At 44.0% G+C, this 27,252-nt stretch overlaps 1 protein-coding gene across 1 annotated transcript in view; it reads right to left on the bottom strand.

Moving 5' to 3' along the window:
- The window catches only part of NOX4 (NADPH oxidase 4), a 172,764-nt gene that overhangs the window by 82,514 nt on the left and 62,998 nt on the right, over positions 1–27,252 (bottom strand). The window contains exon 12 of the mRNA XM_075198699.1: positions 21,970–22,030. Coding sequence (XP_075054800.1) covers positions 21,970–22,030 — 61 coding nt within the window. The remainder of the gene's footprint in view (positions 1–21,969; positions 22,031–27,252) is intronic.

Genomic DNA, 27,252 nt, shown 5'->3' with positions numbered 1-27,252 from the left:
CACAGCCAGGTAGGTACACAGGAGTAGGAGGAATAGAGGGGTTAACAGGGAGCAGGTTCACAGGAGTCAGGACACAGGAACTGTAGCCAGGAACAGGAAACACATTGCTCTGACACAGGCAGCATGTCAGAGCAGGGAAGATATAGGAGTTTGAATTCCCCGCCCAGGAGTCACGTGATCAGCAGCAGAGAGAACCCGGAAGTGCGGCAGCGCTATCAGAAGAAGCGCTGAAGAGATGGACACCGCTGTCAGCTCCCGCTGACAGCGCAGCGGAACGGGAACAAGGTAAGTTCCTAACAGAACCTCATAGTTACTCTAGTTCTATCATAGAGTTTTATTATTGCAGAGTTTAACATACAGTACTGTGCAAACGTTTTACGCAGGGTCATAACTGGAAAATACCAGTGGGACCCAGGTACACCGATTTACTGTTCAGAGAAGTCTGGCCAGGAGTGGTCTTCATGAAAGAATTGTGGCCAAAAAGCACACCTTCAACGTGGAAACAAGGCCAAGCGACTCAACTATGCACAAAAACATATATTGAAATTTTTGGCTGTAACAGAAGGCAGTTTGTTTGCCGAAGGGCTGGAGAGCGCTACAATAATGAGTGTCTGCAGGCAACAGTGAAGCATAGTGGAGGTTCCTTGCAAGTTTGGGGCTGCATTTCAGCAAATTGAGTTGGGGATTTGGTCAGGATTAATGGTGTTCTCAATGCTGAGAAATACAGACAGGTACTTACCCATCATGCAAAACCATCAGGGAGGCATCTGATTGGCTCCAACTTTGTTCTGCTGCAGTACAAGGTCCCCAAACAAACAGCCAATGTCACTAAGAACTATCTTCATCGTAAAGAAGGACAAGGAGTCCTGGAAGTGATGATATGGCCCCCACAGAGCCCTGATCTCAACATCATCAAGTCTGTCTGGGATTACATGAAGAGACAGAAGGATTTGAGCCAGCCTACATCCACAGAAAATCTGTGGTTCGTTCTCCAAGATGTTTGGAACAACCTTCCTGCAGAGATCCTTCAAAAACTGTGTGCAAGTGTCCCTAGAAGAATTGATGCTGTTTTGATGACAAAGGGTGGTCACACCATATATACTGCCCCCTATATCTCTAACCTCCTCACCATTCACACTCCGACCCGCTCCCTGCGCTCAGTCAATGACCGTCGCCTCTCCTCCACTCTGATCACCTCTTCCCACTCCAGGACTTCTCCCGAGCTGCCCCCTTGCACTGGAATGACCTCCCTCGCTCCATCCGTCTCTCTCCCAACCTGTGCTCCTTCAAATGGGCATTTAAAACCCACCTGTTCCTTAAAGCCTACCAACCATCCACCTAACCCCTCATCCACTCTTTTCATTCTCCCTCTCTCCCCTGGCCCCTATCTTCTCTCCCCTTGCTTCACTGGCTCCCTTTCGTGCCTGTTTTTGTTTCACCCTCCCTTAGGATGTAAGCTCTTATGAGCAGGGCCCCCCTCCCCTCCTGTCTCCTTACCCGTTCTTCTGCTCTGTCTTTACTCCATATGTCTTCCTGGAGTTCCTGAAGTATTGGTACTTTGTGTTTATCGTTCTGTACTTTGTCACCCTGTTTTGTACTACTGTTTGTACTGTGTACGGCGCTGCGGAAAGCTTGTGGCGCCCAACAAATAAAGGGTAATAATAATAATAATAATATTGATTTGAATTAGATTTCTCTTCTGTTCATTCACTTTGCATTTTGTTAATTGATAAAAAATAAACTATTAGCTCTTCTATGTTTGAAAGAATTCTTACTTTGCAGCTTTTTTTCGTAGTGTAGCACCTTTAATATATTTGGAAATTAGGGTGTGTGGACCATCTCTCCTTGAAACGTTACATCACAGAAATCACAGTCCTACCAAGTTCAGTATTTTCTGAATGTAAATCTCTGGAGAGCCTGTGTTCCGCTGGCGATCAGCACATAATCCAATACGTGGACACTTAATAAGAAAACCATCAATACAAGTGCAGACATATTGTTAGCACTTACACACAAGCAGTAACCTCTTACAATTAAATACCTGCTACGGTTTGACAGCTTCCCCTGGGATCCTACCACTCTGAAGTAAAATAATTACTTTTCAATTATCCCAAATTATTAAAGCAATGAAAATCCCATGCTAGCAAACAAATTGAACAAAAAGGGATCGTTGCAGTGGCAGGCTAACTTTTGCATGTTGCCGCATTGGATTTCCCCTATCTAGCAGACCAAAAGCAATTTATAGTATTCCTGGCAACACATTACAGAGCACAAAATAATCCCAAGGTAAACAGCTGCCAGTGATCACTAACAATAATTGGTTAATTAACACCTTTAGCAGGCAAATGATCAACCTGACCATCTGCTGCTATCTTCTAGGAAGTGTAAAATGGAGGAAATACAGTAAATGACGGGTAATTATGTCCTAGGGATAAACAGACAGGTAGATTTCGATCAGCGATGGGCAATCTGATACGCTTCAAGCTCTCCAACCTTCAAAAGGGACGCACGTTACCCTTAATAACAGTAATATAAAAACATCCCCGAAACAATCTCTGCGTGGCCGCTCATCCCCAAATTCCCAACACGAGCCTCAGACTCCACACTTGCTCTGAAATTCCCCACATCATCATCATCACCACCATTTACTTATATAGCGCCACTGATTCCGCAGCGCTGTACAGAGAACTCATTCACATCAGTCCCTGCCCCATTGGAGCTTACAGTCTAAATTCCCTAATATACACACATACAGAGAGAGAGAGAGACTAGGGTCAATTTTTGATAGCAGACAATTAACCTACTAGTTTTTGGAGTGTGGGAGGAAATCGGAGCCCCCGGAGGAAACCCACGCAAACACAGGGAGAACATACAAACTCCACACAGATAAGGCCATGGTCGGGAACTGAACTCATATCCCCAGCGCTGTGAGGCAGAAGTGCTAACCACTAAGCCACCGTGCTGCTGCTGCCCACATGCTTCTCAGATACAGGGGCTGGAAGGCTGGCGGGCCCATAGAGGGCTACCTTGGTCTGGATCACTGGGCTACCTGTCTCTTTTTTTCCCGTTAAAATGATCTTAATAGGCTGCTGTCTTATACCCGGGGTTAAAATTTTCCAGCCTGCTCCTGCTCAAACCCCACAATTGTTCCAAAATTCCCCCACATACTCACAGATCCCCACTTGCCACATAATGCCCCACAGGCCACTGAGACCTCCCGCATGCTCCAAAACTCATGCCCATCCATGACCACTGACCCCAACTTGCCGCAAAATTATTAGTGGTTTCTGTCCTAGTGCAACAAGGCTGGGGGGGCTGCCGCTGAAGTCTGGGGCTCGGGTTAGTACCCCAAAGAGGTCATCTATAAAGCCAAGAATTTGGCTATGACATTTCACGGCTCAGATACATAGCATTTATAAATAGTCAAATAGATGCCCAAACATCCATAAACGATCTTTTGCTGAATACACTTAACACGACGCTGCTGTGCTGATATTGCTGCCACTGGGAGTAGAACAGGATGCAAAGAGCGCACTCATACCAATCATTTATTAAAAAAAGATTTAATAGTTCCTGCAAATTAAAATGAAAGCACTACAAGTATAGGATCTATTATCCAGAATGTTCAGGATGCAGGGGGTTTTCTGTAATTTGCAGTAGAGTTACAATATACAAAATTACAATTTGTCAGGATTATTTTTATAAGGATGTGGATGAGGCGCACCCATACATTAACCCTTTCAGTGCCCTGGGTTTGAGTTGAGCTTTGCCAGACCTACTGTCATTATTTATATATTTATCTTTTTAATTTATAGGGACTCCGTAAGAAAAGAAAAAAGAAACAAAATACACTTTTCCATGATTCTTCCTTCAGCAACCTTTACACAATTAATTCGAGAACACGAAATATAACCAAAGCTATATTCTACCTCTTGGAATAATCATAGGGATTTCGGATACTTTATTAGACGCTAGATTTATGTGTAAGTCATAGTAAAGGAAGTATATGGACGTTTCCTTTTTGTGTCTTTTAGAATTTTATCTTGTTTATCTATTTTTTTTTAAATCATTTTATTTGTTTATTTTTGTTGTATTATTTATTTTTACCATAGTTTAACTTAACATGCTATAAAATAGTCTTGAATGTCTCGGACATCCAAACTGTGAGCCTTATTCAGAATCGGGCGTAATATACGCCAAAAGTGTTGGCATAAATTACATCTGTTAAAACCAGGTAATTTACTCAGTATTCAGAGTCTGTGCGTGGGAAATTCCCAGGTTATAATTATTACTAAGGGTTTTTTTTATTTTGTCACGCCAGGATTGACAGAACAATATACTTAGGTGAGGAAATAAATGGTCTAAAGAGGGTAGTGTGGGTCTGTATTTATTTCAGTTCAATGTATTGTTAATCTGGTGTTTTTAATTACACTTCTCCCTAGTGCGCTAATGCCAGCATGTCCTGGCATTGGTGGATATGCTGAAGTGTGTAGTACTACAAGTGCCAGCATGAACAAACACTAAAAGAGAGCCCGGGCATGCTGAGCCCTGTAGTGCGCCATAAACAAAATGATGATACAGCCCTTAAATTTGCATTATTAAACCACACCCACCACCCAAGGTTATTCCTGGGTGGGGGAGGGAGGACACATTATTTTGTGGGCCTCTTTCTCCACCCGGGAGTTTTAGTCCAGTGCTAACTAGTTGATACAATAGAAAGGGGACCGAATTCTCAGTTTTTCCTGTTATAGTGCCACCAGCCTTAGCTGGCATAACCTAGTACTAAATCTGTCGATTTTGGAGGAACCCCAATCTTTTTGTCACCCCAATCTTGCCGATATCAATCTAGGCTGGCAGCATTATTTTTTTTTTCTTTTATTTATTTTTAAACAGGTTGGGCAACGTCCGTGCTAATCATCATCACCAACATCATCATGATCGTGCACCGGGGGGGAAGCAGACATAACAGATATGACTTCTAATTAGAGATGTTCACTGACCCCCATGTTTTGGTTTTGGTTTTGGATCTGGATTACCGTCGTGTTTTGGTTTTGCCAAACTGTCCTTGCGTGTTTTGGTTTTGGTTTTGTTTGGTTTTGTTTTGCAATTTTGTTTAAAAATCAATGTTTTTGGGCATAAAATGACTGAATTTAGTGTTCCACCTGTTTCTTGGATAAGTAATGTAATTGTACACCTAATAAATTATGAAAAAAACTGTTTAATTCCTGGTAGGCCTTCATTAATTCTACACACAAACCAGATTGTATTCCTCTCCATCTATGCATATTGGCAATACAGCCATCATCTTTGGGTGTATATTACACCCTACACTTATAGTTAAATATGTAAAGAAATGGACAAAGGCAGTTTGGTTTCTGTCTCTCTAGGCCCCTCTCCATTTGTAGAAAATAGTCAAAAATTCAGCCGTTATAAACTGTACAATATAAATTGAAATGGACAAAGCCAGTTTGGGGGTCAGTCTGTGTATGACACCCTACCCTTATTGAGAAATTGCCAAAACATCAGCCTTTCAAGACTGTATGTGATATAGAAATGCCCCAAGTCCCTTTCCTATTTGGGGGTAGATTGCACCCTACACTTATACTTATAAGTATACTTAATTTTTTGGGGGTGTGTTATTTTCCCCGTTTTAAAAAGACTATGTACTTTTACATAGGCTTTACCAGATGACGTACTGGGAACACTACCATCAGGACTGGTGCCAGCACCTGCTTGCTGTTTCTGCTCATATGTGGACTGCTTTGATTCCATTTTAATGAGCCCAAACCACTTGTAGTGCAAAATATTGTATAGATAGATTGTCACTCACCGGACCGTGAGTGCCTCTTCCCGGACATTTAGGAACCGTGGCCGTCCGCCATCCTGAGGGTCTGCGCATGCGCAGCCCTTTTCTATACTTCAGTGTATACTCCTTTAACTTAATTGGCAGATCAGGCAACCTCCCTATATTAAGCACCTGTGGTCACCACCACGTTGCCTGATCTTGGAGTCTCATTCCTCATGAGTCTCTGAAGGTGTTCCTGTATTACTCGTTTATTCAGCGCTGCTGATTCCTGTGGTTTCCAAACCACTTCTACTACTGTAGTTCCATACCACTTCTACCATCAACTGTATCATCATGACTGTTTGCTGATTCCTATCCGCTGCCTCCGTGCACTACAGTCTTCTACACCACTTCAATGTTATTTTATATCAATGTGACTGTTTGCTCATTGCTATCCGCTGCCTCCGTGCACTCCAGCTTTTACCTCACTCACCTGCTTCTCATCAAGTCTGTTTGCTGATTTCTATCCGCTGCCTCCGTGCACTACAGTCTCCTGCTTGCAACTCGCCTGTGTTCAACATCGTGACTGCCAGCTGACTACTATCCGCTGCCTCTGTGCACTACAGTCTCCTGCTTGCAACTCGCCTGTGTTCAACATCGTGACTGCCAGCTGACTACTATCCGCTGCCTCTGTGCACTACAGTCTCCTGCTTGCAACTCGCCTGTGTTCAACATCGTGACTGCCAGCTGACTACTATCCGCTGCCTCTGTGCACTACAGTCTCCTGCTTGCAACTCGCCTGTGTTCAACATCGTGACCGCCAGCTGACTACTATCCGCTGCCTCTGTGCACTACAGTCTCCTGCTTGCAACTCGCCTGTGTTCAACATCGTGACTGCCAGCTGATTACTATCCGCTGCCTCCGTGCACTACATTCTCATCTCATCTTTGCTGTGGCTTCCTCGAGACTGCCGCTTTTCATTACCATCTGCTACACTTCGTGATCTACAGCTCCTGCCCTGCGCTGCACTCCTGTTTCCCATCGCTGTTGGTTCCTGTGGTTGCTACTGGTTACCTCCGTGTGCCGCTGAGTCCTGCCGCTGTGGTCAGCGCTATCGTCCATCTCCTGCTGATCCACTCTCCACGCCTTCACGTGTTCCACTGGTCTCTACCCTCCTGTCAGCATTGGATTTGTATCTCTTCTACTACCCTCTGCTGGATCATCTCCATTCTCCTGGGTTTCCTATGAGTCCAGTTCCACGTGTTGCTGACTCCTGTGGATTCGTGTCCCTGTCGGTCTACTCACCTGTGCGCTGCACCTGCTAGACCGCTGCTTCTCCTATCCAGGGACTTCCTATCCAGTCGGTCTCCAGCCGCTCAGGTACCGCTGCAATCCCATCTGACTGCTACTGCTGAACCACGGTATGCATACTTCTCATTGACTGTGCTGTGTATTGCATATCTTGCTGGACTGTGTTTGGTTCTCTCTGGAGTCTGCTATCCGCTGAGTCTATTGCCATCATTGACTGTGTTATCATTGTGCTGGACTATTTCAAGAGACTTTCTAGATTGCAGACCTGATCAGTCATTTACATATATATATATCTATGTTGTGCATATTACTGTGGATCGTGTATAAGGTGCCTGTGTATATCCTGTGTTGCAGTCTTCCCCCGTGCACCTCCTCACATATATATTCAGTGGTACAACTTGCTGATGTCAGACCACTGATCCCTGTTTCCGGTATCACCTGTTCCATTATCCTCTCACATAGCAGTGGTACAACTTGCTACCGCAGACCACTGACTACCTGGATACCTCCACTTGGATTCCATTCCTTCACTCAGACAGCGGTACAACTTGCTACCCGCAGACCGCTGACTCTCATCACCTCCTTGTTTCCGTTGGACATTCCTCCTCACTATAGCAGTGGTACAACTTGCTATCGCAGACCACTGACTACCTTCACGTGTCCTTGTCCATACAGTTCCTTGTGTATCTTTACCTCATTATTACCAGTGTTGCTAGTCATAGACTGTCCTGAGCATCTCATCGGCCATCATTTCATGTTCCGTGATCACCCAGCTACCAGAGTACCCTATTACCATCTACATTGCTCTGGTAAGCCTACCATCTGGTGATCCCTGGGTAAAGACTCCTAGTGCCCGTGACAGTAAGATCAGGCCATGACAGACCCAGATGTGGAACCTACCGCCAAAGAGATGCTGCAACATCTGGTTAGCCGTGTGGAGCAACAGGATGCCCGCCAACAGCTGTTACTTCAGTGTTATCAGTCATTAACCTCCCAAGGAACATCTGGACAGACTGTGACAGCTACTACTGAAGCTCCTGTGCTTTCCTCCGTTTCCCCATTGCCATCCCAGGTGTCTATAGCTTCCACGCTTCACCTGCCTACTCCGTCAAAGTACGATGGAGACCCCAAAACTTGTAGGGGTTTCCTTAACCAATGTTCAGTCCATTTTGAGCTCCAACCTCAAAATTTTTCTACCCATCGTTCCAGAGTGGCCTATCTTATCTCTTTGTTTTCAGGACAAGCCCTGGCTTGGGCCTCCCCTCTGTGGGAGAGGAACGATCCAATATTACAAGATAGTGCCAAATTCATTTCTACATTCCGAAGTGTGTTCGATGAACCAGGTCGTGTGACCTCCGCTGCTTCCAGCATCCTCCGTCTGCGACAAGGATCTCATACTGTAGGTCAGTACGTCATTCAATTTAGGATCTTAGCCTCTGAACTTCAGTGGAACACTGAAGCCCTAGTTGCCGCCTTCTGGCAGGGGCTTTCCGATAAAATTAAAGATGCACTGACTACCCAAGAGCTTCCTTCGTCACTTGAAGATTTGATCTCTCTATGCCATCGTGTTGATATGAGATTTCGTGAAAGAGAGGCTGAGAAAACGACTTCTGCTAAAGCACCTTTTCGCTCTAACCCTCAATTTCGTCCAGTGTCACCCGCTGTGACTCCCATGGAGATTGGACGTTCCAAGTTATCTTCTGAGGAGAGGAAACGAAGAGTCAAGAATAGACTCTGTATCTATTGTGCTGATTCCACTCATGTCCTCAGCTCCTGCCCTAAGAGATCGGGAAATGCCAGGCCCTAACTAGTTCTGGAGAGGTGAAGTTAGGGTCCCTGGAGTCCTCTCCATCGTCTATGAAATCTAAAGTCTGCGCTTTTGATGTGACTATTTCCTTTGCTACCAAGACCTTTGAGTCACAGGCATTGATTGATTCCGGAGCAGCAGGAAATTTTATTTCCAAATCGTTAGTTAATCAATGGTCTCTACCAATGATTACCTTAAAAACTCCCATTACTGTGACGGCTATCGATGGATCACGTCTCATCAACGGTCTCATCACCCAGAGTACGTCTCCAGTAACCCTTCAGATTGGTGCTCTGCATCATGAAGAGATATCGTTTTTAATTCTTCCTGTTACGACAAGTCCGATTGTCCTAGGCCTTCCATGGCTTCAGTGTCACTCTCCCCAGATTGACTGGCGCACCCCTCAAGTCACGTCTTGGGGGCCTGAATGTCATCATCATTGCCTTTCCCAAGTCATCCCTCTCAAGGTACAGCAAGCTTCCATCTCAGCTATTTCACCGGGACTCCCTCCTCAATATGCTTCATTTACCGATGTTTTTGATAAAGCTCAGTCTGAACGTCTTCCTCCTCATCGTTCTTGGGATTGTCCGATTGATCTTCTTCCTGGCAAGACTCCTCCCAGGGGCCGGGTCTATCCACTCTCGTTACCTGAAACTCAAGCTACATCTGAATATATACGGGAGAACCTCCAGCGTGGGTTCATTCGACCTTCCACCTCGCCCGCTGGAGCTGGGTTCTTCTTTGTCAAAAAGAAGGATGGATCATTACGCCCTTGTATAGATTTTCGTGGACTCAATGCCATTACTATCAAGAATCGGTATCCCATTCCGTTGATCACTGAGCTATTTGACCGCATCAAGGGAGCCCGTATTTTTACTAAGTTGGATCTTCGTGGTGCCTACAATTTAATCAGAATCCGTTCCGGTGACGAATGGAAGACGGCGTTTAACACCAGAGACGGGCATTACGAATATCTGGTAATGCCTTTCGGGCTATGTAATGCCCCCGCTGTTTTTCAGGGCTTCATCAATGAGATTTTTCGGGATTTATTATATGTATGTGTCGTCGTCTACCTGGACGACATATTGATTTTTTCACAGGACCTGCCTTCTCACCACCAACATGTGGCAGAAGTCCTCTCCAGGCTACGGAAAAATTCATTGTTCTGTAAATTAGAAAAATGTTCATTCGAATTACCCCAGATTCCATTCTTGGGGTATATTGTTTCCGGAGTTGGTCTGAAGATGGATCCTGACAAAGTAAATGCTGTACTACATTGGCCCCAGCCAACTACTCTTCGTGCCATCCAGCGTTTTTTAGGTTTTGCCAATTACTATAGACGCTTCATTCAAGACTTTTCTTCCATTGCATCTCCTATTGTGGCCCTGACTCGAAAAGGGGCTAATCCTAAGCAATGGTCTACTGAGGCTATTCAAGCCTTTCAAACATTAAAAGAGTCCTTCTCTTCGGCTCCAATCCTTCGTCAGCCTGATGTGACACTCCCCTTTTTTCTAGAAGTAGATGCCTCTAATGTGGGCTTAGGAGCTATTCTCTCCCAACGCTCGGAACAGCAAAAATTCCACCCTTGTGCCTTCTATTCTCGGGGTCTCCTACCCGCAGAGAAGAATTATACCATCGGAGACAAGGAATTACTGGCTATCAAAGCCGCATTAGAGGAATGGAGATACTTGTTGGAGGGAGCTCGCCATCCGGTGACGATCTTCACGGATCATAAGAACTTGTCATATCTCCAGTCTGCCCAATGCTTGAACCCTCGTCAAGCAAGATGGTCTCTTTTCTTTTCCCGTTTTGAATTAATAATTACCTTCAAACCAGCTGCCAAGAACAAAAAAGCTGATGCCTTATCTAGAGCCTTTGTTACGTCCTCTGATATAGAAGAGGTTTCCAACCATACCATTCTAGACCCCAAATGTATCTCACTGGCTGCTTCATCCACCAAAACGCTACCATTTGGGAAGACCCTCGTGCCTCCTACTCTAAGGAGGAAAATCCTTTCGTGGTTCCATGCCTCTCGTTTTTCTGGACACGCCGGTGAACACAAGACTTTTGAGATCCTCTCTCGAAGTTACTGGTGGCCTTCAATGAGGAGAGACGTCAAAGAGTTCATTGCTTCCTGTGAATTATATTCGCAATTCAAATCCTCCCGCAGAACCCCAGCAGGGTTGCTGCGACCACTACCCATTCCGTCCAAACCATGGACCCATATTAGTATGGATTTCGTTACTGACTTACCACCTAGTAAGAACCATAACACTATTTGGGTGGTAGTGGACAGATTTTCGAAGATGGCTCATTTCATCCCTCTGTCTGGTTTGCCTTCCTCGTCTATCCTGGCTGAACATTTCATTAAAGAGATCTTCCGTATCCATGGATGTCCATCTGAGATTGTGTCTGATAGAGGAGTACAATTCGTGTCCAGATTCTGGCGAGCCCTTTGTAAAACCTTGGGCATACGATTAGCACTCTCATCTTCTTACCATCCACAATCCAATGGACAAACCGAACGTGTCAATCAAGATCTTGAGACTTTTATAAGGATATTTTCATCAGCCAATCAAGACAACTGGGTAGAGTTACTCCCTTGGGCTGAGTTCGCCCATAACAACATGTACCATGAGTCATCATCCAAAACTCCATTCTTTGTGGTCTACGGTCACCATCCGTCTTTTCCGGAATTTCCTGCCCTCCCGCCCACCCAAGTTCCTGCGGTGGAAACGGTTTGTCAGACCTTTAAAAATATCTGGTCTCAGGTCAGAACCTGTTTAAAGAAGACATCTGTCAAATATAAATCTTTCGCTGATAAGAAGAGGCGGGCTATTCCACCACTAAAAATTGGAGATCGTGTCTGGTTATCCACAAAAAATATTCGTTTGAAGGTTCCATCCATGAAATTCGCCCCTCGTTTTATTGGTCCATATAGGATCATTCAAGTTATCAATCCAGTATGTGTGAAACTCCTTCTTCCTAAGAGTCTTCGGATTTCTAATGCCTTCCATGTATCTTTGCTCAAACCTCTTATTATCAACCGTTTTTCAACTCCTCCCTCAGCTCCGCAGCCAGTTCAAGTTCATCAGGAGGAGGATTTTGAGATTACCGAGGTACTAGATGCAAAAATTTCGCGAGGAGTCCTCCACTTCCTCGTTCATTGGAAGGGCTTTGGTCCTGAGGAGCGCTCTTGGATCAAAGCTGAAGATCTTAATGCTCCTGCCCTTTTGAAGAAGTTTTACTCCAAAAATCCGGACAAGCCCGGTTCCAGGCGTTCTGTGCCCACCTTTAAAAGGGGGGGTACTGTCACTCACCGGACCGTGAGTGCCTCTTCCCGGACATTTAGGAACCGTGGCCGTCCGCCATCCTGAGGGTCTGCGCATGCGCAGCCCTTTTCTATACTTCAGTGTATACTCCTTTAACTTAATTGGCAGATCAGGCAACCTCCCTATATTAAGCACCTGTGGTCACCACCACGTTGCCTGATCTTGGAGTCTCATTCCTCATGAGTCTCTGAAGGTGTTCCTGTATTACTCGTTTATTCAGCGCTGCTGATTCCTGTGGTTTCCAAACCACTTCTACTACTGTGGTTCCATACCACTTCTACCATCAACTGTATCATCATGACTGTTTGCTGATTCCTATCCGCTGCCTCCGTGCACTACAGTCTTCTACACCACTTCAATGTTATTTTATATCAATGTGACTGTTTGCTCATTGCTATCCGCTGCCTCCGTGCACTCCAGCTTTTACCTCACTCACCTGCTTCTCATCAAGTCTGTTTGCTGATTTCTATCCGCTGCCTCCGTGCACTACAGTCTCCTGCTTGCAACTCGCCTGTGTTCAACATCGTGACTGCCAGCTGACTACTATCCGCTGCCTCTGTGCACTACAGTCTCCTGCTTGCAACTCGCCTGTGTTCAACATCGTGACTGCCAGCTGACTACTATCCGCTGCCTCTGTGCACTACAGTCTCCTGCTTGCAACTCGCCTGTGTTCAACATCGTGACTGCCAGCTGACTACTATCCGCTGCCTCTGTGCACTACAGTCTCCTGCTTGCAACTCGCCTGTGTTCAACATCGTGACCGCCAGCTGACTACTATCCGCTGCCTCTGTGCACTACAGTCTCCTGCTTGCAACTCGCCTGTGTTCAACATCGTGACTGCCAGCTGATTACTATCCGCTGCCTCCGTGCACTACATTCTCATCTCATCTTTGCTGTGGCTTCCTCGAGACTGCCGCTTTTCATTACCATCTGCTACACTTCGTGATCTACAGCTCCTGCCCTGCGCTGCACTCCTGTTTCCCATCGCTGTTGGTTCCTGTGGTTGCTACTGGTTACCTCCGTGTGCCGCTGAGTCCTGCCGCTGTGGTCAGCGCTATCGTCCATCTCCTGCTGATCCACTCTCCACGCCTTCACGTGTTCCACTGGTCTCTACCCTCCTGTCAGCATTGGATTTGTATCTCTTCTACTACCCTCTGCTGGATCATCTCCATTCTCCTGGGTTTCCTATGAGTCCAGTTCCACGTGTTGCTGACTCCTGTGGATTCGTGTCCCTGTCGGTCTACTCACCTGTGCGCTGCACCTGCTAGACCGCTGCTTCTCCTATCCAGGGACTTCCTATCCAGTCGGTCTCCAGCCGCTCAGGTACCGCTGCAATCCCATCTGACTGCTACTGCTGAACCACGGTATGCATACTTCTCATTGACTGTGCTGTGTATTGCATATCTTGCTGGACTGTGTTTGGTTCTCTCTGGAGTCTGCTATCCGCTGAGTCTATTGCCATCATTGACTGTGTTATCATTGTGCTGGACTATTTTTAAGAGACTTTCTAGATTGCAGACCTGATCAGTCATTTACATATATATATATCTATGTTGTGCATATTACTGTGGATCGTGTATAAGGTGCCTGTGTATATCCTGTGTTGCAGTCTTCCCCCGTGCACCTCCTCACATATATATTCAGTGGTACAACTTGCTGATGTCAGACCACTGATCCCTGTTTCCGGTATCACCTGTTCCATTATCCTCTCACATAGCAGTGGTACAACTTGCTACCGCAGACCACTGACTACCTGGATACCTCCACTTGGATTCCATTCCTTCACTCAGACAGCGGTACAACTTGCTACCCGCAGACCGCTGACTCTCATCACCTCCTTGTTTCCGTTGGACATTCCTCCTCACTATAGCAGTGGTACAACTTGCTATCGCAGACCACTGACTACCTTCACGTGTCCTTGTCCATACAGTTCCTTGTGTATCTTTACCTCATTATTACCAGTGTTGCTAGTCATAGACTGTCCTGAGCATCTCATCGGCCATCATTTCATGTTCCGTGATCACCCAGCTACCAGAGTACCCTATTACCATCTACATTGCTCTGGTAAGCCTACCATCTGGTGATCCCTGGGTAAAGACTCCTAGTGCCCGTGACATAGATACTGCTAAATATGACTTTTGGCAGCCAGAAAAATTATTGTTTCACACTGGGGAACATGGGACACCTCAAAGCACTTGTAGTGCAAAATATTCATCATCATCATCATCATCAACATTTATTTATATAGCGCCATGAAATTCCGTAGCGCTTTACATTTGGGAACAAACACTGATAAGACAATACTGGGTAATACATACAGACAAAGAGGTAAGAGAACCCTGCTCGCAAAGCTTACAATCTATAGGACAATGGGAGTTAGAAACACAAGGGCATGTGCTACATCATATTGCACAATGGACCAGCTAGAAAGCAAAGGTAAAAGTATTGAGTGGGCTGTGTGTGTTGCAATGTTGGTCAGAGGGTTGTTGTCTTGCGTTAGCAGTGTAGAGGATGGTAATAGGGTAATCTAGGGAAATTAAGATGGTGGTTGAGGAATATCATAAGCTTGTCTGAAGAGGTGGGTTTTCAGTGAACGCTTGAAGGTTTGAAGACTAGAGGAAAGTCATATTGTGCGTGGGAGGGAATTCCACAAATTGGGTGCAGCCCGGAAAAAATCCTGTAACCGAGAATGGGAGGATGTGATGAGAGTGGAGGAGAGACATAGATCTTGTGCAGAACGGAGGTGTCGAGTAGGGAAATATTTTGAGATAAGTGAGGAGATGTATGTCGGTGTAATTTTGTTGATGGCCTTGTATGTTAGTAGAAGAATTTTATATTGGATTCGTTGATATACAGGCAGCCAATGTAGAGACTGACAGAGTGGCTCAGCAGAGGAATAACGGTTAGTAAGGAAAATCAATCTAGCCGCTGCATGCAAAATAGATTGTAGGGGTTCAAGTCTGACTTTGGGAAGACCAGTAAGGAGGGAATTGCAATAGTCGATGCGGGAGATGATGAGTGCATGAATTAATGTTTTTGCAGTGTCTTGTGTCAAATATGTGCGTATTCTGGAAATGTTCTTTAGGTGTATGTAACATGATTTAGATATAGAGTTGATGTGGGGAATAAATGACAGTTGTGAATCAAGGATTACACCTAGGCAACGAGCTTGCGGGGTGAGATTTATGGTCATGTTATCAACAGAAACAGAAATGCCAGGCAGGAAGCTTCTGTTTTTGGGTGGGAATATTATTAATTAAGTTTTTGAAAGATTGAGTTTGAGTTGGCGAGAAGACATCCAAGATGAAATGGCAGAAACACAGTGAGTAACGCGAGACAGCACAGATGGTGAAAGATCAGGAGAGGATAGATAAATTTGTGTATCATTCGCATAGAGATGATACTGAAATCCAAAGGAGCTTATTAGTTTTCCAAGAGAAGTGGTGTAGATAGAGAATAGCAGAGGACCTAGGACTGAGCCTTGTGGTACTCCAACTGATAAAGGAAGCGGAGCAGAGGTAGATCCAGAGAAATTAACACTGAAAGAGCGATTAGATAGGTAGGATGAGAACCAGGATAGGACAGTGCCTTTAAGACATAGGGATTGTAGCGTTTGTATGAGGAGAGAGTGGTCAACAGTGTCAAATGCAGCAGAGAGATCCAGGAGAATTATAAGAGAGTAATGGTTGTTGTTTTTCGCTGTGATCAAATCATTGACATCCTTGGTCAGCGCAGTCTCTGTGGAGTGTTGAGAGCGAAAGCCTGACTGAAGAGTATTCAATAGGTTGTTTGCTGTAAGAAAGTGTGTGAGGCGAGTGTAGGCAATTCTCTCGAGAAGCTTGGAGGGGCATGGGAGCTGGGAGATGGGGCGGTAAATTACGAGAGAGTTAGGGTCAGAATTCTGTTTTTTTAAAATGGGAGTAATCACTGCATGCTTGAATAGTGATGGAAAAAAAACAGTAGAAAGAGATAGATTACAGATTTTAGTTAGAGGGGGAATGAGCACAGGAGACAGGGATATACCAATTTGTGAGGGAATGGGATCAAGAGGACAGGAGGTAGAGTAGGAAGATGAGAAGAGAGTAGAAACTTCATCTTCATTTGTGGGATCAAATGAAGAGAGAGTGTCAGAGAGTGCTACAGAGGAATTGAGTTGATTGCTTGTCCAGGGAGATGATACCATTTCAAGCCTGATCTTATCAATTTTGTCCTTGAAATAGGAAGCAAGATCCTGTGCACTGATGTAAGTTGGAGGATTTGGGGCAGGAGGATTCAGAAGAGAGTTAAATGTGTTAAAGAGGCGTTTGGGGTTAGAAGCCTGAGCATAGATGAGAGATTAGAAGTATGTTTGTTTTGCAGTGTCCAGAGCATTTCTATAGGAGTGGTAGATATCAGTATATGTGGTGAAATCATTCCAGGCACAAGATTTACGCCAGTTACGTTCTGCTTTACGAGAACGTTTTTGTAGAGTTCGTGTTACTGTTGTGTGCCACGGTTGGCAACGAATTCTACGCAAAGTATGTAGTGTCGCTGGAGCCACTTGATCCAGGGCAGTTGCTAGAGTTTGATGAAAATGGGGTACTGCCCGATCAGGGGAGGAGAATGTAGAAATTGGAGAGAGAAGGTGTTGGAGAGAGGTGGAAAACTGTTGAAAATCAATAAATTTGAAATTCCTCCGGTTGTGAGGAGGCTTGGAAGAGTTTGACACTAGGGAGAGTAAAGAACTGGGGGTGAGCGAGTAGCTAATAAGGTGATGATCTGAGAGGGGGAAAGAAGTGTTAAGGAAATGAGAAACTGAGCATAGTCTAGAGAAAACAAGATCAAGACAGTGGCCATCCTGATGAGTAGCGGATTCAATCCACTGGGAGAGGTCAAGTGAGGAGGTTAGAGAGAGTAGTTTGGAAGCAGCATTTGAACGTGGATTAGAAATAGGGATGTTGAAATCACCCATGATGATGGTGGGGATATCAGTAGATAAGAAGTGAGGGAGCCATGCAGAGAAGCAGTATAAATACTGCTGCTAAATATGACTTTTGGCAGCCAGAAAAATTCTTGTTTCACAATGGGGAATATGGGACACCTCAATGCACTTGTAGTGCATAATATTGAAAAAAAAAAGCCTCCTCTATCCTCCTCTCTTCCTGCTCTAACAATTGCTAATAGAATTGGTAGTAATAATAATAGAATTGAATAGATTAGAATTGAAATAATAATACAAAGAATAAGGTGTACAATTATTGCTCTGTCCCTGCTCTAATACAGCCTGTGACCTAACCCTGCTCTCTCCCTCTGTCAAATGGCGATGGATTGCTGTGGAAGCATGTATTTATGCTTTTCAAATCTCGTGAGAACCAAGCTCTGAGATTCGACTACATCATGATGACATTTTGACTCGATTTCGATTCCGAACGGGCGGGAGAGTACCGAACCTGCTCGGCTCGGTACTCGGATAGGCGAAGTTCGGGTGGATTCGGTTCTCGGGGAACCGAGCCCGCCCATCTCTACTTCTAATAGACATATCTGCTCCTGATTCTCTCTCTACACAGGCAGTTGGGGGCATTTACAAGCCTCCCCTGTTCCACCTCTCTACACACAGAGGATCAACGGCAAGATACGTCTTCCTTCTTACTGAGCAGGTGCAGTACTAAAAAACGCATTTTGCACTTCTGTTTGGACCTGCTCCCAACTCTACTTGATCCTCTGTATGCTCAAGCATATTAACATCTGCTCTAATGCGAAGGCTGGGGTGGGATATGCAGGGACACAGTGGTGATCATGTCACTATTATCAGTGGTATGTTATTCAGCCCAGGTAGCGGCTCCGGTAGCATAGGGTAGTGATCTTTGTATGTGAGCCAAGTCCCTACTGTCCGCAACCTGTGTCCCTACTGACCGCGATCTGTGTCCCTACTGACCGCGATCTGTGTCCCTACTGACCGCGATCTGTGTCACTACTGACCGCGATCTGTGTCCCTACTGACCGTGATCTGTGTCCCTACTGACCGCGATCTGTGTCCTTGATTCCCTACTGACCGTAATCTGTGTCCCTACTGACCGCGATCTGTGTCCTTGATTCCCTACTGACCGTAATCTGTGTCCCTACTGACCGCGATCTGTGTCCTTGACTCCCTACTGACCGCAATCTGTGTCCTTGACTCCCTACTGACCGCAATCTGGGTCTCTACTGATCGTGACCTGTGTCCCTACTGACCATGATCTGTGTCCCTACAGACCGCGATCTGTGTCCCTACTGACCGCGATCTGTGTCCCTACTGACCGCGATCTGTGTCCCTACTGACCGTGATCTGTGTCCCTACTGACCGTGATCTGTGTCCCTACTGACCATGATCTGTGTCCCTACTGACCATGATCTGTGTCCCTACTGACCGCGATCTGTGTCCTTGACTCCCTACTGACCGCGATCTGTGTCCCTACTGACCGTGATCTGTGTCCTTACTGACCGTAATCTGTGTCCCTACTGACCGTAATCTGTGTCCTTGACTCCCTACTGACCGCGATCTGTGTCCTTACTGACCGCGATCTGTGTCCTTGACTCCCTACTGACCGCGATCTGTGTCCTTGACTCCCTACTGACCGCGATCTGTGTCCCTACAGACCACGATCTGTGTCCCTACTGATCGTGATCTGTGTCCCTACTGACCGCGATCTGTGTCCCTACTGACCGCGATCTGTGTCCCTACTGACCGCGATCTGTGTCCCTACTGACCGCTATCTGTGTCCCTACTGACCGCTATCTGTGTCCCTACTGACCGCTATCTGTGTCCCTACTGACCGCTATCTGTGTCCCTACTGACCGCTATCTGTGTCCCTACTGACCGCGATCTGTGTCCCTACTGACCGCGATCTGTGTCCCTACTGACCGCGATCTGTGTCCCTACTGACCGCGATCTGTGTCCTGGACTCCCTACTCACCACGATCTCTGTCCCTACGGACCGCAATCTGTGACCCTACTGAGCGCGACCTGTGTCCCTACTGACCGTGATCTGTGTCCTTGACTCCCTACTGACCGCGACCTGTGTCCCTACTGCCCGCGATCTGTCTTCTTGACTCCCTACTGACCGCGATCTGTGTCTCTACTGACCGCGACCTGTGTCCCTACTGACCACGACCTGTGTCCCTACTGACCGCGACCTGTGTCCCTACTGACCGCGATCTCAGGTTTGTCAGAGAGCTCCACATTGAGGGAAAATTACATAAAGTAGAAAGAAATCACTTGACCTTACAACTGTACTTTGGTGGAACTTTGAACAATGTAATAAAATCTTTAAACATCACAAAAAAATGCCATAATGCAATAAAGACAAAATGATGTCCCCTCACTTTAATGATTATGCATAAATTAGGCTAAGCCAAGCCATATTCTTGTAATAGGTCGGACTTTAATGTGACATTTTTATGTTTTGCACAATATGGCTTTTCCGGGGCATCCACAAGCCCACCAATGCACGCACATCACAATTTATAGGGAGGGGTTACATAGATTGGGAAATGGGTGTGCATCGTGAAATACAACAAAGGACGATCTTGTGCAACCAAAAACAAAGGACTGCAGGTCGTAAATGAATTTTATTGTGTCTTTGTAGAAGTACAAGTTAAACTTGAACATTAGGAGAGCTCTGAATGATTGTCTACCATAAGGTGTCTTTAACTTATTTACTTTTATTTTAAAAAGGTTTTTTATCTTCCTAACTTTTTCCTGTGCTTTTCAGCTGTACATTTATATCACCAGGTAGTTTTGTTTTCTTGCTACCCTTGGATATCACACAGTTTTTGGATACAGCTGTATGTGGAGACCAATTTAGTGCTGTTTTAATGGTGCATGTATGCGCTTTACATACTGAAGACAAGGGGACACCAAATCCTGAACTTTGCACAAACTATTTGCCTTGTCCCACAGTTGGTTGTTGCATGTTTCACCAGCGGAATTTGAGTTAACCATTCTATGCAGAATTCCTACTATGATTTTTGTTCCACCCGGACTAAACACTCCCCATACGTACTGTATAACAACAAAATAAATAATAATGGGCAGCGTGCCCTTGACCCAGAATCCTCTATGAGCAGGTTTCCACTGTAACAGGGGAAGTGTGGAGTCTCCCTTCTAAATTGAAAACCAGCCACAGTCTGGAGTGCTGGTGCCTTCACATGGGAGTGTTAACGAAAAAACAACATCCCCCTCCCAAAGACTACTAGCCCCACGCTGAAAATAGCTGGGTCTCATCCCGACCCCAAGAGTCAAAATAAACACAGTTTTCAGATTGATAAACGAAATGCACAAAAACCCACTAAATATTCTTTACCCCCAACCCATCAGAGTTGAAATGGGGGAAAAAAAAAAAAAAAAAAATACAGAAAACTTCCCATGAAAAAAAAAACAAAAACCCTTACCCATCTGCACACTACGACCACCACTAAATAATAGCCAATCAGAAGCGTTTCTGTGCCTGTCGTTCGTGTGAGCAAGTGGGTCATTTTTATGGGGATATTTTTTATTTTATTGTTTTGGAAGCCGGTTGTTTTTCAACAATCAAGAAAATTAAAGTTTATTCTACATTTAATAAAGTGGTAAGGGAGTTTTGGCGAGTTTATTTGAAAACTGTGTATGTGTGTTTATTTTATATTTTTTTTACTCTTTTGTTATAATGGACAGGGGTCTTAGAGACTTCAAACCAACCACTGTGGTCTCTTAGACTATTAACCACTATTGCCCATAGAGGCCGGAAAGAGCACTAGCATCTGGGAGGGGGGGGGGAGGGGGGGAGTCACTCAATATTTTGAAACCCCCTCCCCAGTGGATGCAAACTGTGCTGGTGTTTACTACATGTTAGGACTTCATGCACATTTTGGGATCATTTGGGTAAGGGGACACACTGCCTGTTATTTATTAATTTACAGCATTGTACATGTATTGACAAAGCAGAATTATAAGCGTGTATAGCCGAATCTTCACACCTCTGCGAACCAGCCTATTCTGCCGTCAAACCTTGATCAGCAGAAAAACCACAATTCCACTAACCTCATAATTAAAGCACTTTCATAACGATTGTCCTTTCTGACAATATTACCATTAATGCAGCAATCCCACAGCGATTTTTTTTCTTAAAATAGCAAGTTAAGAACTATAAGGGGCCTATTTATTAATTTAAAAAAAGCTGAGCTTTTCGGAACTTGATAAAATTTCCCAGACCACAGTCCCCAAGGACTGTTATGGGGACTTTGGTTAATGCATTAATTTGCCTAATGCAGGAGATATCTCCTGTTTGTAGTAAATGAACATTTTCCTTAAAAACGCCTAAACCAAGCTGAAAAAGCAGTTTACGCATGATTTAGGGCTTCATAAGTTAAGTATGCAGTAATTATGTTAGTTATTCACCTACAAAACATCTCCTTTTCAAAAATAATAAAAAAAAAAAAAAAGGGAGAAGACAGAGCTCAGAGTGGAGATCCAAAGCCTCTCTGCTCATTACGTCATTTGTCGTGTTACTGTGGTTGCCATGGTAGTCCAGAATCAAAAATCATTAATACCAGTTTGAAGAAAACAAAACAAGAGTCAATGGTAAATACAAACATCCTTCTTCCAGCTTGCCAGATTGATTATATATATATATATATATATATATATATATATATATATATATATATATATATATACTTAGAATTCACAGATACTGAATAACATGAAGAATATAGTTCAGCATTTCTGCAGTACATACCTGTCCAATCTCCCACTATCTTTATGTGAACTGAGAATGTCGCTTTTGTCTCTGTAGGGCACTAAAATTTGAATACAATCAAATCAACTTCAAGCAACACTAGAGACATTTAATTTAAAATTAAATAAAACAAAAATGAAAAGCAAATAAATATCCTACTCCGTTTAAAACACCAGACGTTCTGATAGGGAAATTAAATGATAGTCTGTCTATTAAAACAAAAATGGCACCGTAACACCATCAATTATTTAACCAGCCACCTTATTTATTAAAGTCAATGATTGGGGATGTAGGATGGATTTTTATGGGAATATGGAAGCATGCAAGAAAAAATGTCAGAAAAAACTCAGATGAACAAGAACTGCTTAGAACTTGTTCTAATAATTGTTGAAAACCCTTTATAACATAACAAATTAAAATATTTAAGTGGTTCAATTCCACTTTAAAGGCAGCAGATAGAGATAAGTCAACAACAAGATCTTCCCTTCGCATAACAGATGCTAAGAGGTATTTACCAATACAGGTACAATATTTACCTGAGCAGCAGCCAACACTACAAAATAGTAATTAGCTTTGTACATGCAGAGCCAGCTACACACGTTCCTCGGGGGTGGGGTTTATCCCAAGAAGGGACTGCACCAACCCCTGAGGATGCCCTTGATGGCCTAGTGTACAATAAAATAAGCATATATTATCCCTGACTCATTCTTCAGGCACAGTCCTCTGAGGGATGCTCCAACACATCTTCATTATAAAATATAGGTAAAAATATAGAAAATATTAAACGTGAAACAAATTCATTTTAATAATAAACAACACAAATATTTCTGCTTTCATTAGTCTGTCTTACCCTGTATTGGAAATCAAATATCATAATATGGGTTTCAGCACAATTGTCTGCAACATTATTAAAAAAAAGGTAAAAAAAAATACAGATTCACATTGCAATATGTCGTACCTCAAACTAATAAAATGTGCTTTTGAATTTGCAGTTTTCCGCTTAATTCTTTTTTAATGAAGGAATAAATTTGATATATACAACATGTATTTCCGATGGAAGAAAATGTAGTATAACCTTAAGTGGAAGGCATCTGAATTGGCAGTTTCTTGATATTGTAAATGAAGTCACGGCCAGAATATATATCAAGAAGCTTCGAAATCAAGGCCTCTTGCAATTAGCAAGTGTTTGATTATGCACGAACAGCAGCTGTTTGCATTCGTATATAAAATCTAGCAATCTTATTTTAGTACCACTTTGGTTGGAAAATTTACAGTACTGGCAAAATGGATCTAGTGGTCCATTCTTTAAAAGCAATAGTAACAGAAAAAGTAGTTGTGTAGGTAACATTATAACCAAATTCAAATATATTGGGGAACTGAAGGCTACGGTCATACAACCACAATGCTCCGCTTTTGGGGCAGAGTTGTGTCATATGTAATATTGAGTTATTAGATATAACGCAGCTCTGCTGAAAAATGAATTTCAGTGCAGGGAGGAGGGGAAAGAGCAATGCTACACCCCGCATGGTGCTAAGTAATCTCATTACTAAGTCTGCACATCCTCCTTCTGCCATGACTCCTCCCCCTGACACACCCCCAATGGATGGCAGTGCAAAATGGATGTCCGGAGGTAAATATGGAGGTAGGTGTGGACATGCACCTCTCTTTTCTTGATATTTGATTCGAAAGATAGCCATTTATATAGCGACAGTTGGCAACCACACCAGTAAAAAGCAACAAAAGCAGGGGCAGGCTGGGCTGGGGGCAGGGGGGAATTTGACACCCCCCCCCCCCCCTTCCCCGAGCTAGTCCCATAGTGAGCTACCTTGGGCTGGGTCACTGGGCCACTTGCATTTTTTTCCATTTAAAATGTTCCTAGTAGGCTGAGTTGAGTCTTGCCCCCCGAGCTAAAATTTGCCATCCCTGCCCTAAACAAGAGTGTTACGTGCAGGATTGAGAGGAATTTGTTGGTGGGTAATGTTAATGTAGAGCAGTGGTCAGGGAACAGGGGTAAATTACACCAAATGGGGTAAAAATGAAATTCCTGGGGGTAATGCTGCCGATTCACATGCTGTCAGTTGGATTGTAGACACCTTTCAATGTGAAATTGATTTTGTACCAGAAGAGCCTCAATGGTTGGCAGAGGCACTTCTTGAGCTTCGATGTAATAATGAAGCACATATTGCATTTGAAAACAAAGCAGATCTGTTAAATTTTTGGATGTCAACAGCTGCAAAGGCATTCATTGTACATGAGGAGGCAGTCAAAAAGTTGCTGCCTTTTGCAACAACCTACCTTTGCGACCAAGGATTTTCCACTCTAACAAACATAAAAACAAAGCAGAGAAATCGATTGGACGCTGAAGACTGTATCCAAATGGCTCTGACATCAAAATGCCCCAATATTGATGCTCTCGTATCAAAAATGAAGCAACATCATTTCTTCAAAACCTGAAGTTTTGAAGTTGAAGCTTTCAAAGAAATTTTGAATAGATTCAATAAAATTTTGAATTCCAATAATAATATCAAATCAAGTGGGTAACGTCGGCGTATCTAAATATATTTTGGGGTAAAAGGTAAAAAAAAGCTCCCTGACCCCTTGGTTTAAGTGGTCAGAACGTTTGTTTGCTGCTGACTTTTCATGTTTGCTGTGAATTTCAAAATGAAAAATTAAGAATAGATTTAAAAAACTTGTACATGATTGATCAAAAAAACAACAACACATCACTAACCTCGTTTTTGTACCGTGCCACGTTAAGGGCAATATAGTCACTGTTGTAGTTTGTAGAAAAGTTTAATTAATAATATATGATTTCCTTCCTTTCAAATCAAGGGGGTAACGTCAGAGTATCTAAATATATGTGGGGGTAAAAGGTAAAAAAGTTCCCTGACCCCTGATGTAGAGGATCCTTAGTTACCACCTCCTCACTTCATCGGGACCTGTCTGCAAGGACCAAGGAGCTTTTTGCAGCCTACTTTGCTATAAACATACTTTTCCCTCCTTTGGGAAACCTAGTAATTGGATTTTATAACTTGATTACAATAAAGTTATGTACACTTATAACCTTTAGCAGGGGTCTCTGGTCTATATCTAGTACTCCCAGGGACCGGGTGTCAAAAAGCAACTCAGCCAACAAGGGATCGTGTTGGACCTACCTGGATACTTCTCCAACTTTCAATCTCTTTGTATGGGAAACTCAGTGTACAGCAATCCATATATTACATGTTCATGACCTATGGGTTTTAACCCAAAACATAACCACCCCCACCACACAGGGTTTGCTCCTTGTAAACCTGTTGCTTACAATGCACTGATGTATTCATTGGTAATTATGTACTCTCTGCTAATCATTTTTTTAAAATGTTTGTTTTGTACAAGTTCCAAAACATCCTATTAATTATATTTTCATGAATAAAGGTAAATTAGTTGTAAACTTGTTGAAAATTATTAATGAAAAATGGTTTGTAAACACTGAGTAACAGACATATTTTCCGAACAATAAGTCACACGAATTTGCCCATAAAATGGGCAAAGGAATGTCCTGAGTCTTATGGTGTGAATGGGACCCTCAACCTTCACCGTGAATGTTGAATATCTCTCTACTACTCCACTTATTAAATGAAAAGGCTTTATTCTACAAAGACATGTGACATCTAGGGGCGTGGCTGTAGACATGAGACAGTGTTCCATTGGATGACAGAATACAGAGGTGGAGCGGGAGGCAGCCTATCATATTGGATACCATTTTGCTTGCTGTTGGCTTTTCATACACCTGATGAAGGGGAGGCAGGTGCAAAGTAAATCATGTCTGTTCACTGCTGCTCTGCATGGTGATCGGATGCTGTGCACTCTGGTGCGCACGGTAATTGAGTGTTTGGATGGGAAGAGAGCATGGGGCAGCCTAGCGATTCAAAAGCAATTAGGCACGTCCTCAGGGTGTGGCCCCACCACCGCAATGTGGCCCCCCCACCCCCACCGCAATGTGGGAGGCAATATTGGGAGGCATGACATTGTGGTGAGGGAAGGGGACAAGATAAGATAACACAGTGGCACAGTGGTTAGCACTGCTGCCATAAAGAACTGAGTCCCGGGTTCTATTCCAGGTGCTATCTGTGTGGAGTTTGTATGTTCTCCCCATGTTCACATGGGTTATCTCTAGGTGCTCCAGTTCACACTTACCGACTTTTCACTCTCTGTCTGGAGATCCAGGAGGGAAGGTGAAGTGTGAGGACGGAAATGGGCGTGGCAAAATGCCTCATTCATTTTGCCACGTCGGCGAGGCCAAAATTAAGTGTTTCACTGCAAAGCGCGCTGTGGAGGTTCACATCCTGCCCACTTCCTAAATCTACCCCTAACATAGGCAAACCGAGGGGTGCTTTCTAGCGCATGGAAACCCCCCTTCAAGCCTGAGGCACTGTATAATTGAGGTGGCTGGACCCTGCTTCTGCTTTACATGGCTCTGCATGAAAAGGGAGAGCTGCGTGCACCTAATAGTAGTGCACACAGCATTGCTCATGCATATTATGGGGTTAGGGAGAGTTGGAGAGCAGCCAAGCACTGTCTAAAATTATAGCCCCGCCCCCATACATGCTGGTCACGCTCACTGGCGGCGTGGTGTGGAAACCCCCCTCTACAAATCCTGCGTTTGCCCCTGCCTAACAACATTGAATTCAAGAGCACTTTTCAATTATGGGGTAAAATCTACACACAAGTGGAAGCAGCCATTTTGTCATTTGAACAAATATTCATGGAAATGTAGACACATAGGAATAAGAGCCTAATGAATATTAGTCACGGAGTGCTTCAGTTTTGCCGCTGGTTCGGCTGCCATTTCATGAATATTGTCTCAGACCACAAAATGGCTGCCTCCACTGTGTGCAGGTGATGAATCTACTTTAATTTATGGGATAAGGAATACAGAGGTTGTGGTATGTGTTAATATACATAAACCTTTCATTGCCAGTATCCTTACTCTAGATACAAACCTTACTGTTCATAAAAGGTACAAATTAAATATTTGCTACTGAAAATAATGTAATAAACGTTGATTATTTTTTGTTTTGCTTTGTTCCAACATCCATTAGTATTAATAAATGTCATCAGTCTGTTACATTCATACAGTTAACACTGCAGGATACTGCGGAATAAATGAAATTACTCACTGCTCTCTAGCAGGTTAGGCAGTAGTCTGTAATGAGTAACACAATCAAACAAAAATACAGACTGAAAACTATTCCCTACCGCTGCCCACGGGTAAAGGATGACCTACAAATAACATCTGGA

Source organism: Mixophyes fleayi, chromosome 2 (genome assembly GCF_038048845.1).
Source record: "Mixophyes fleayi isolate aMixFle1 chromosome 2, aMixFle1.hap1, whole genome shotgun sequence".
NCBI classification, from domain to species: Eukaryota; Metazoa; Chordata; class Amphibia; order Anura; family Limnodynastidae; genus Mixophyes; species Mixophyes fleayi.
Note: the sequence above shows the minus strand (reverse complement) of the source record. Positions and strands in the feature narration are given on the sequence as shown.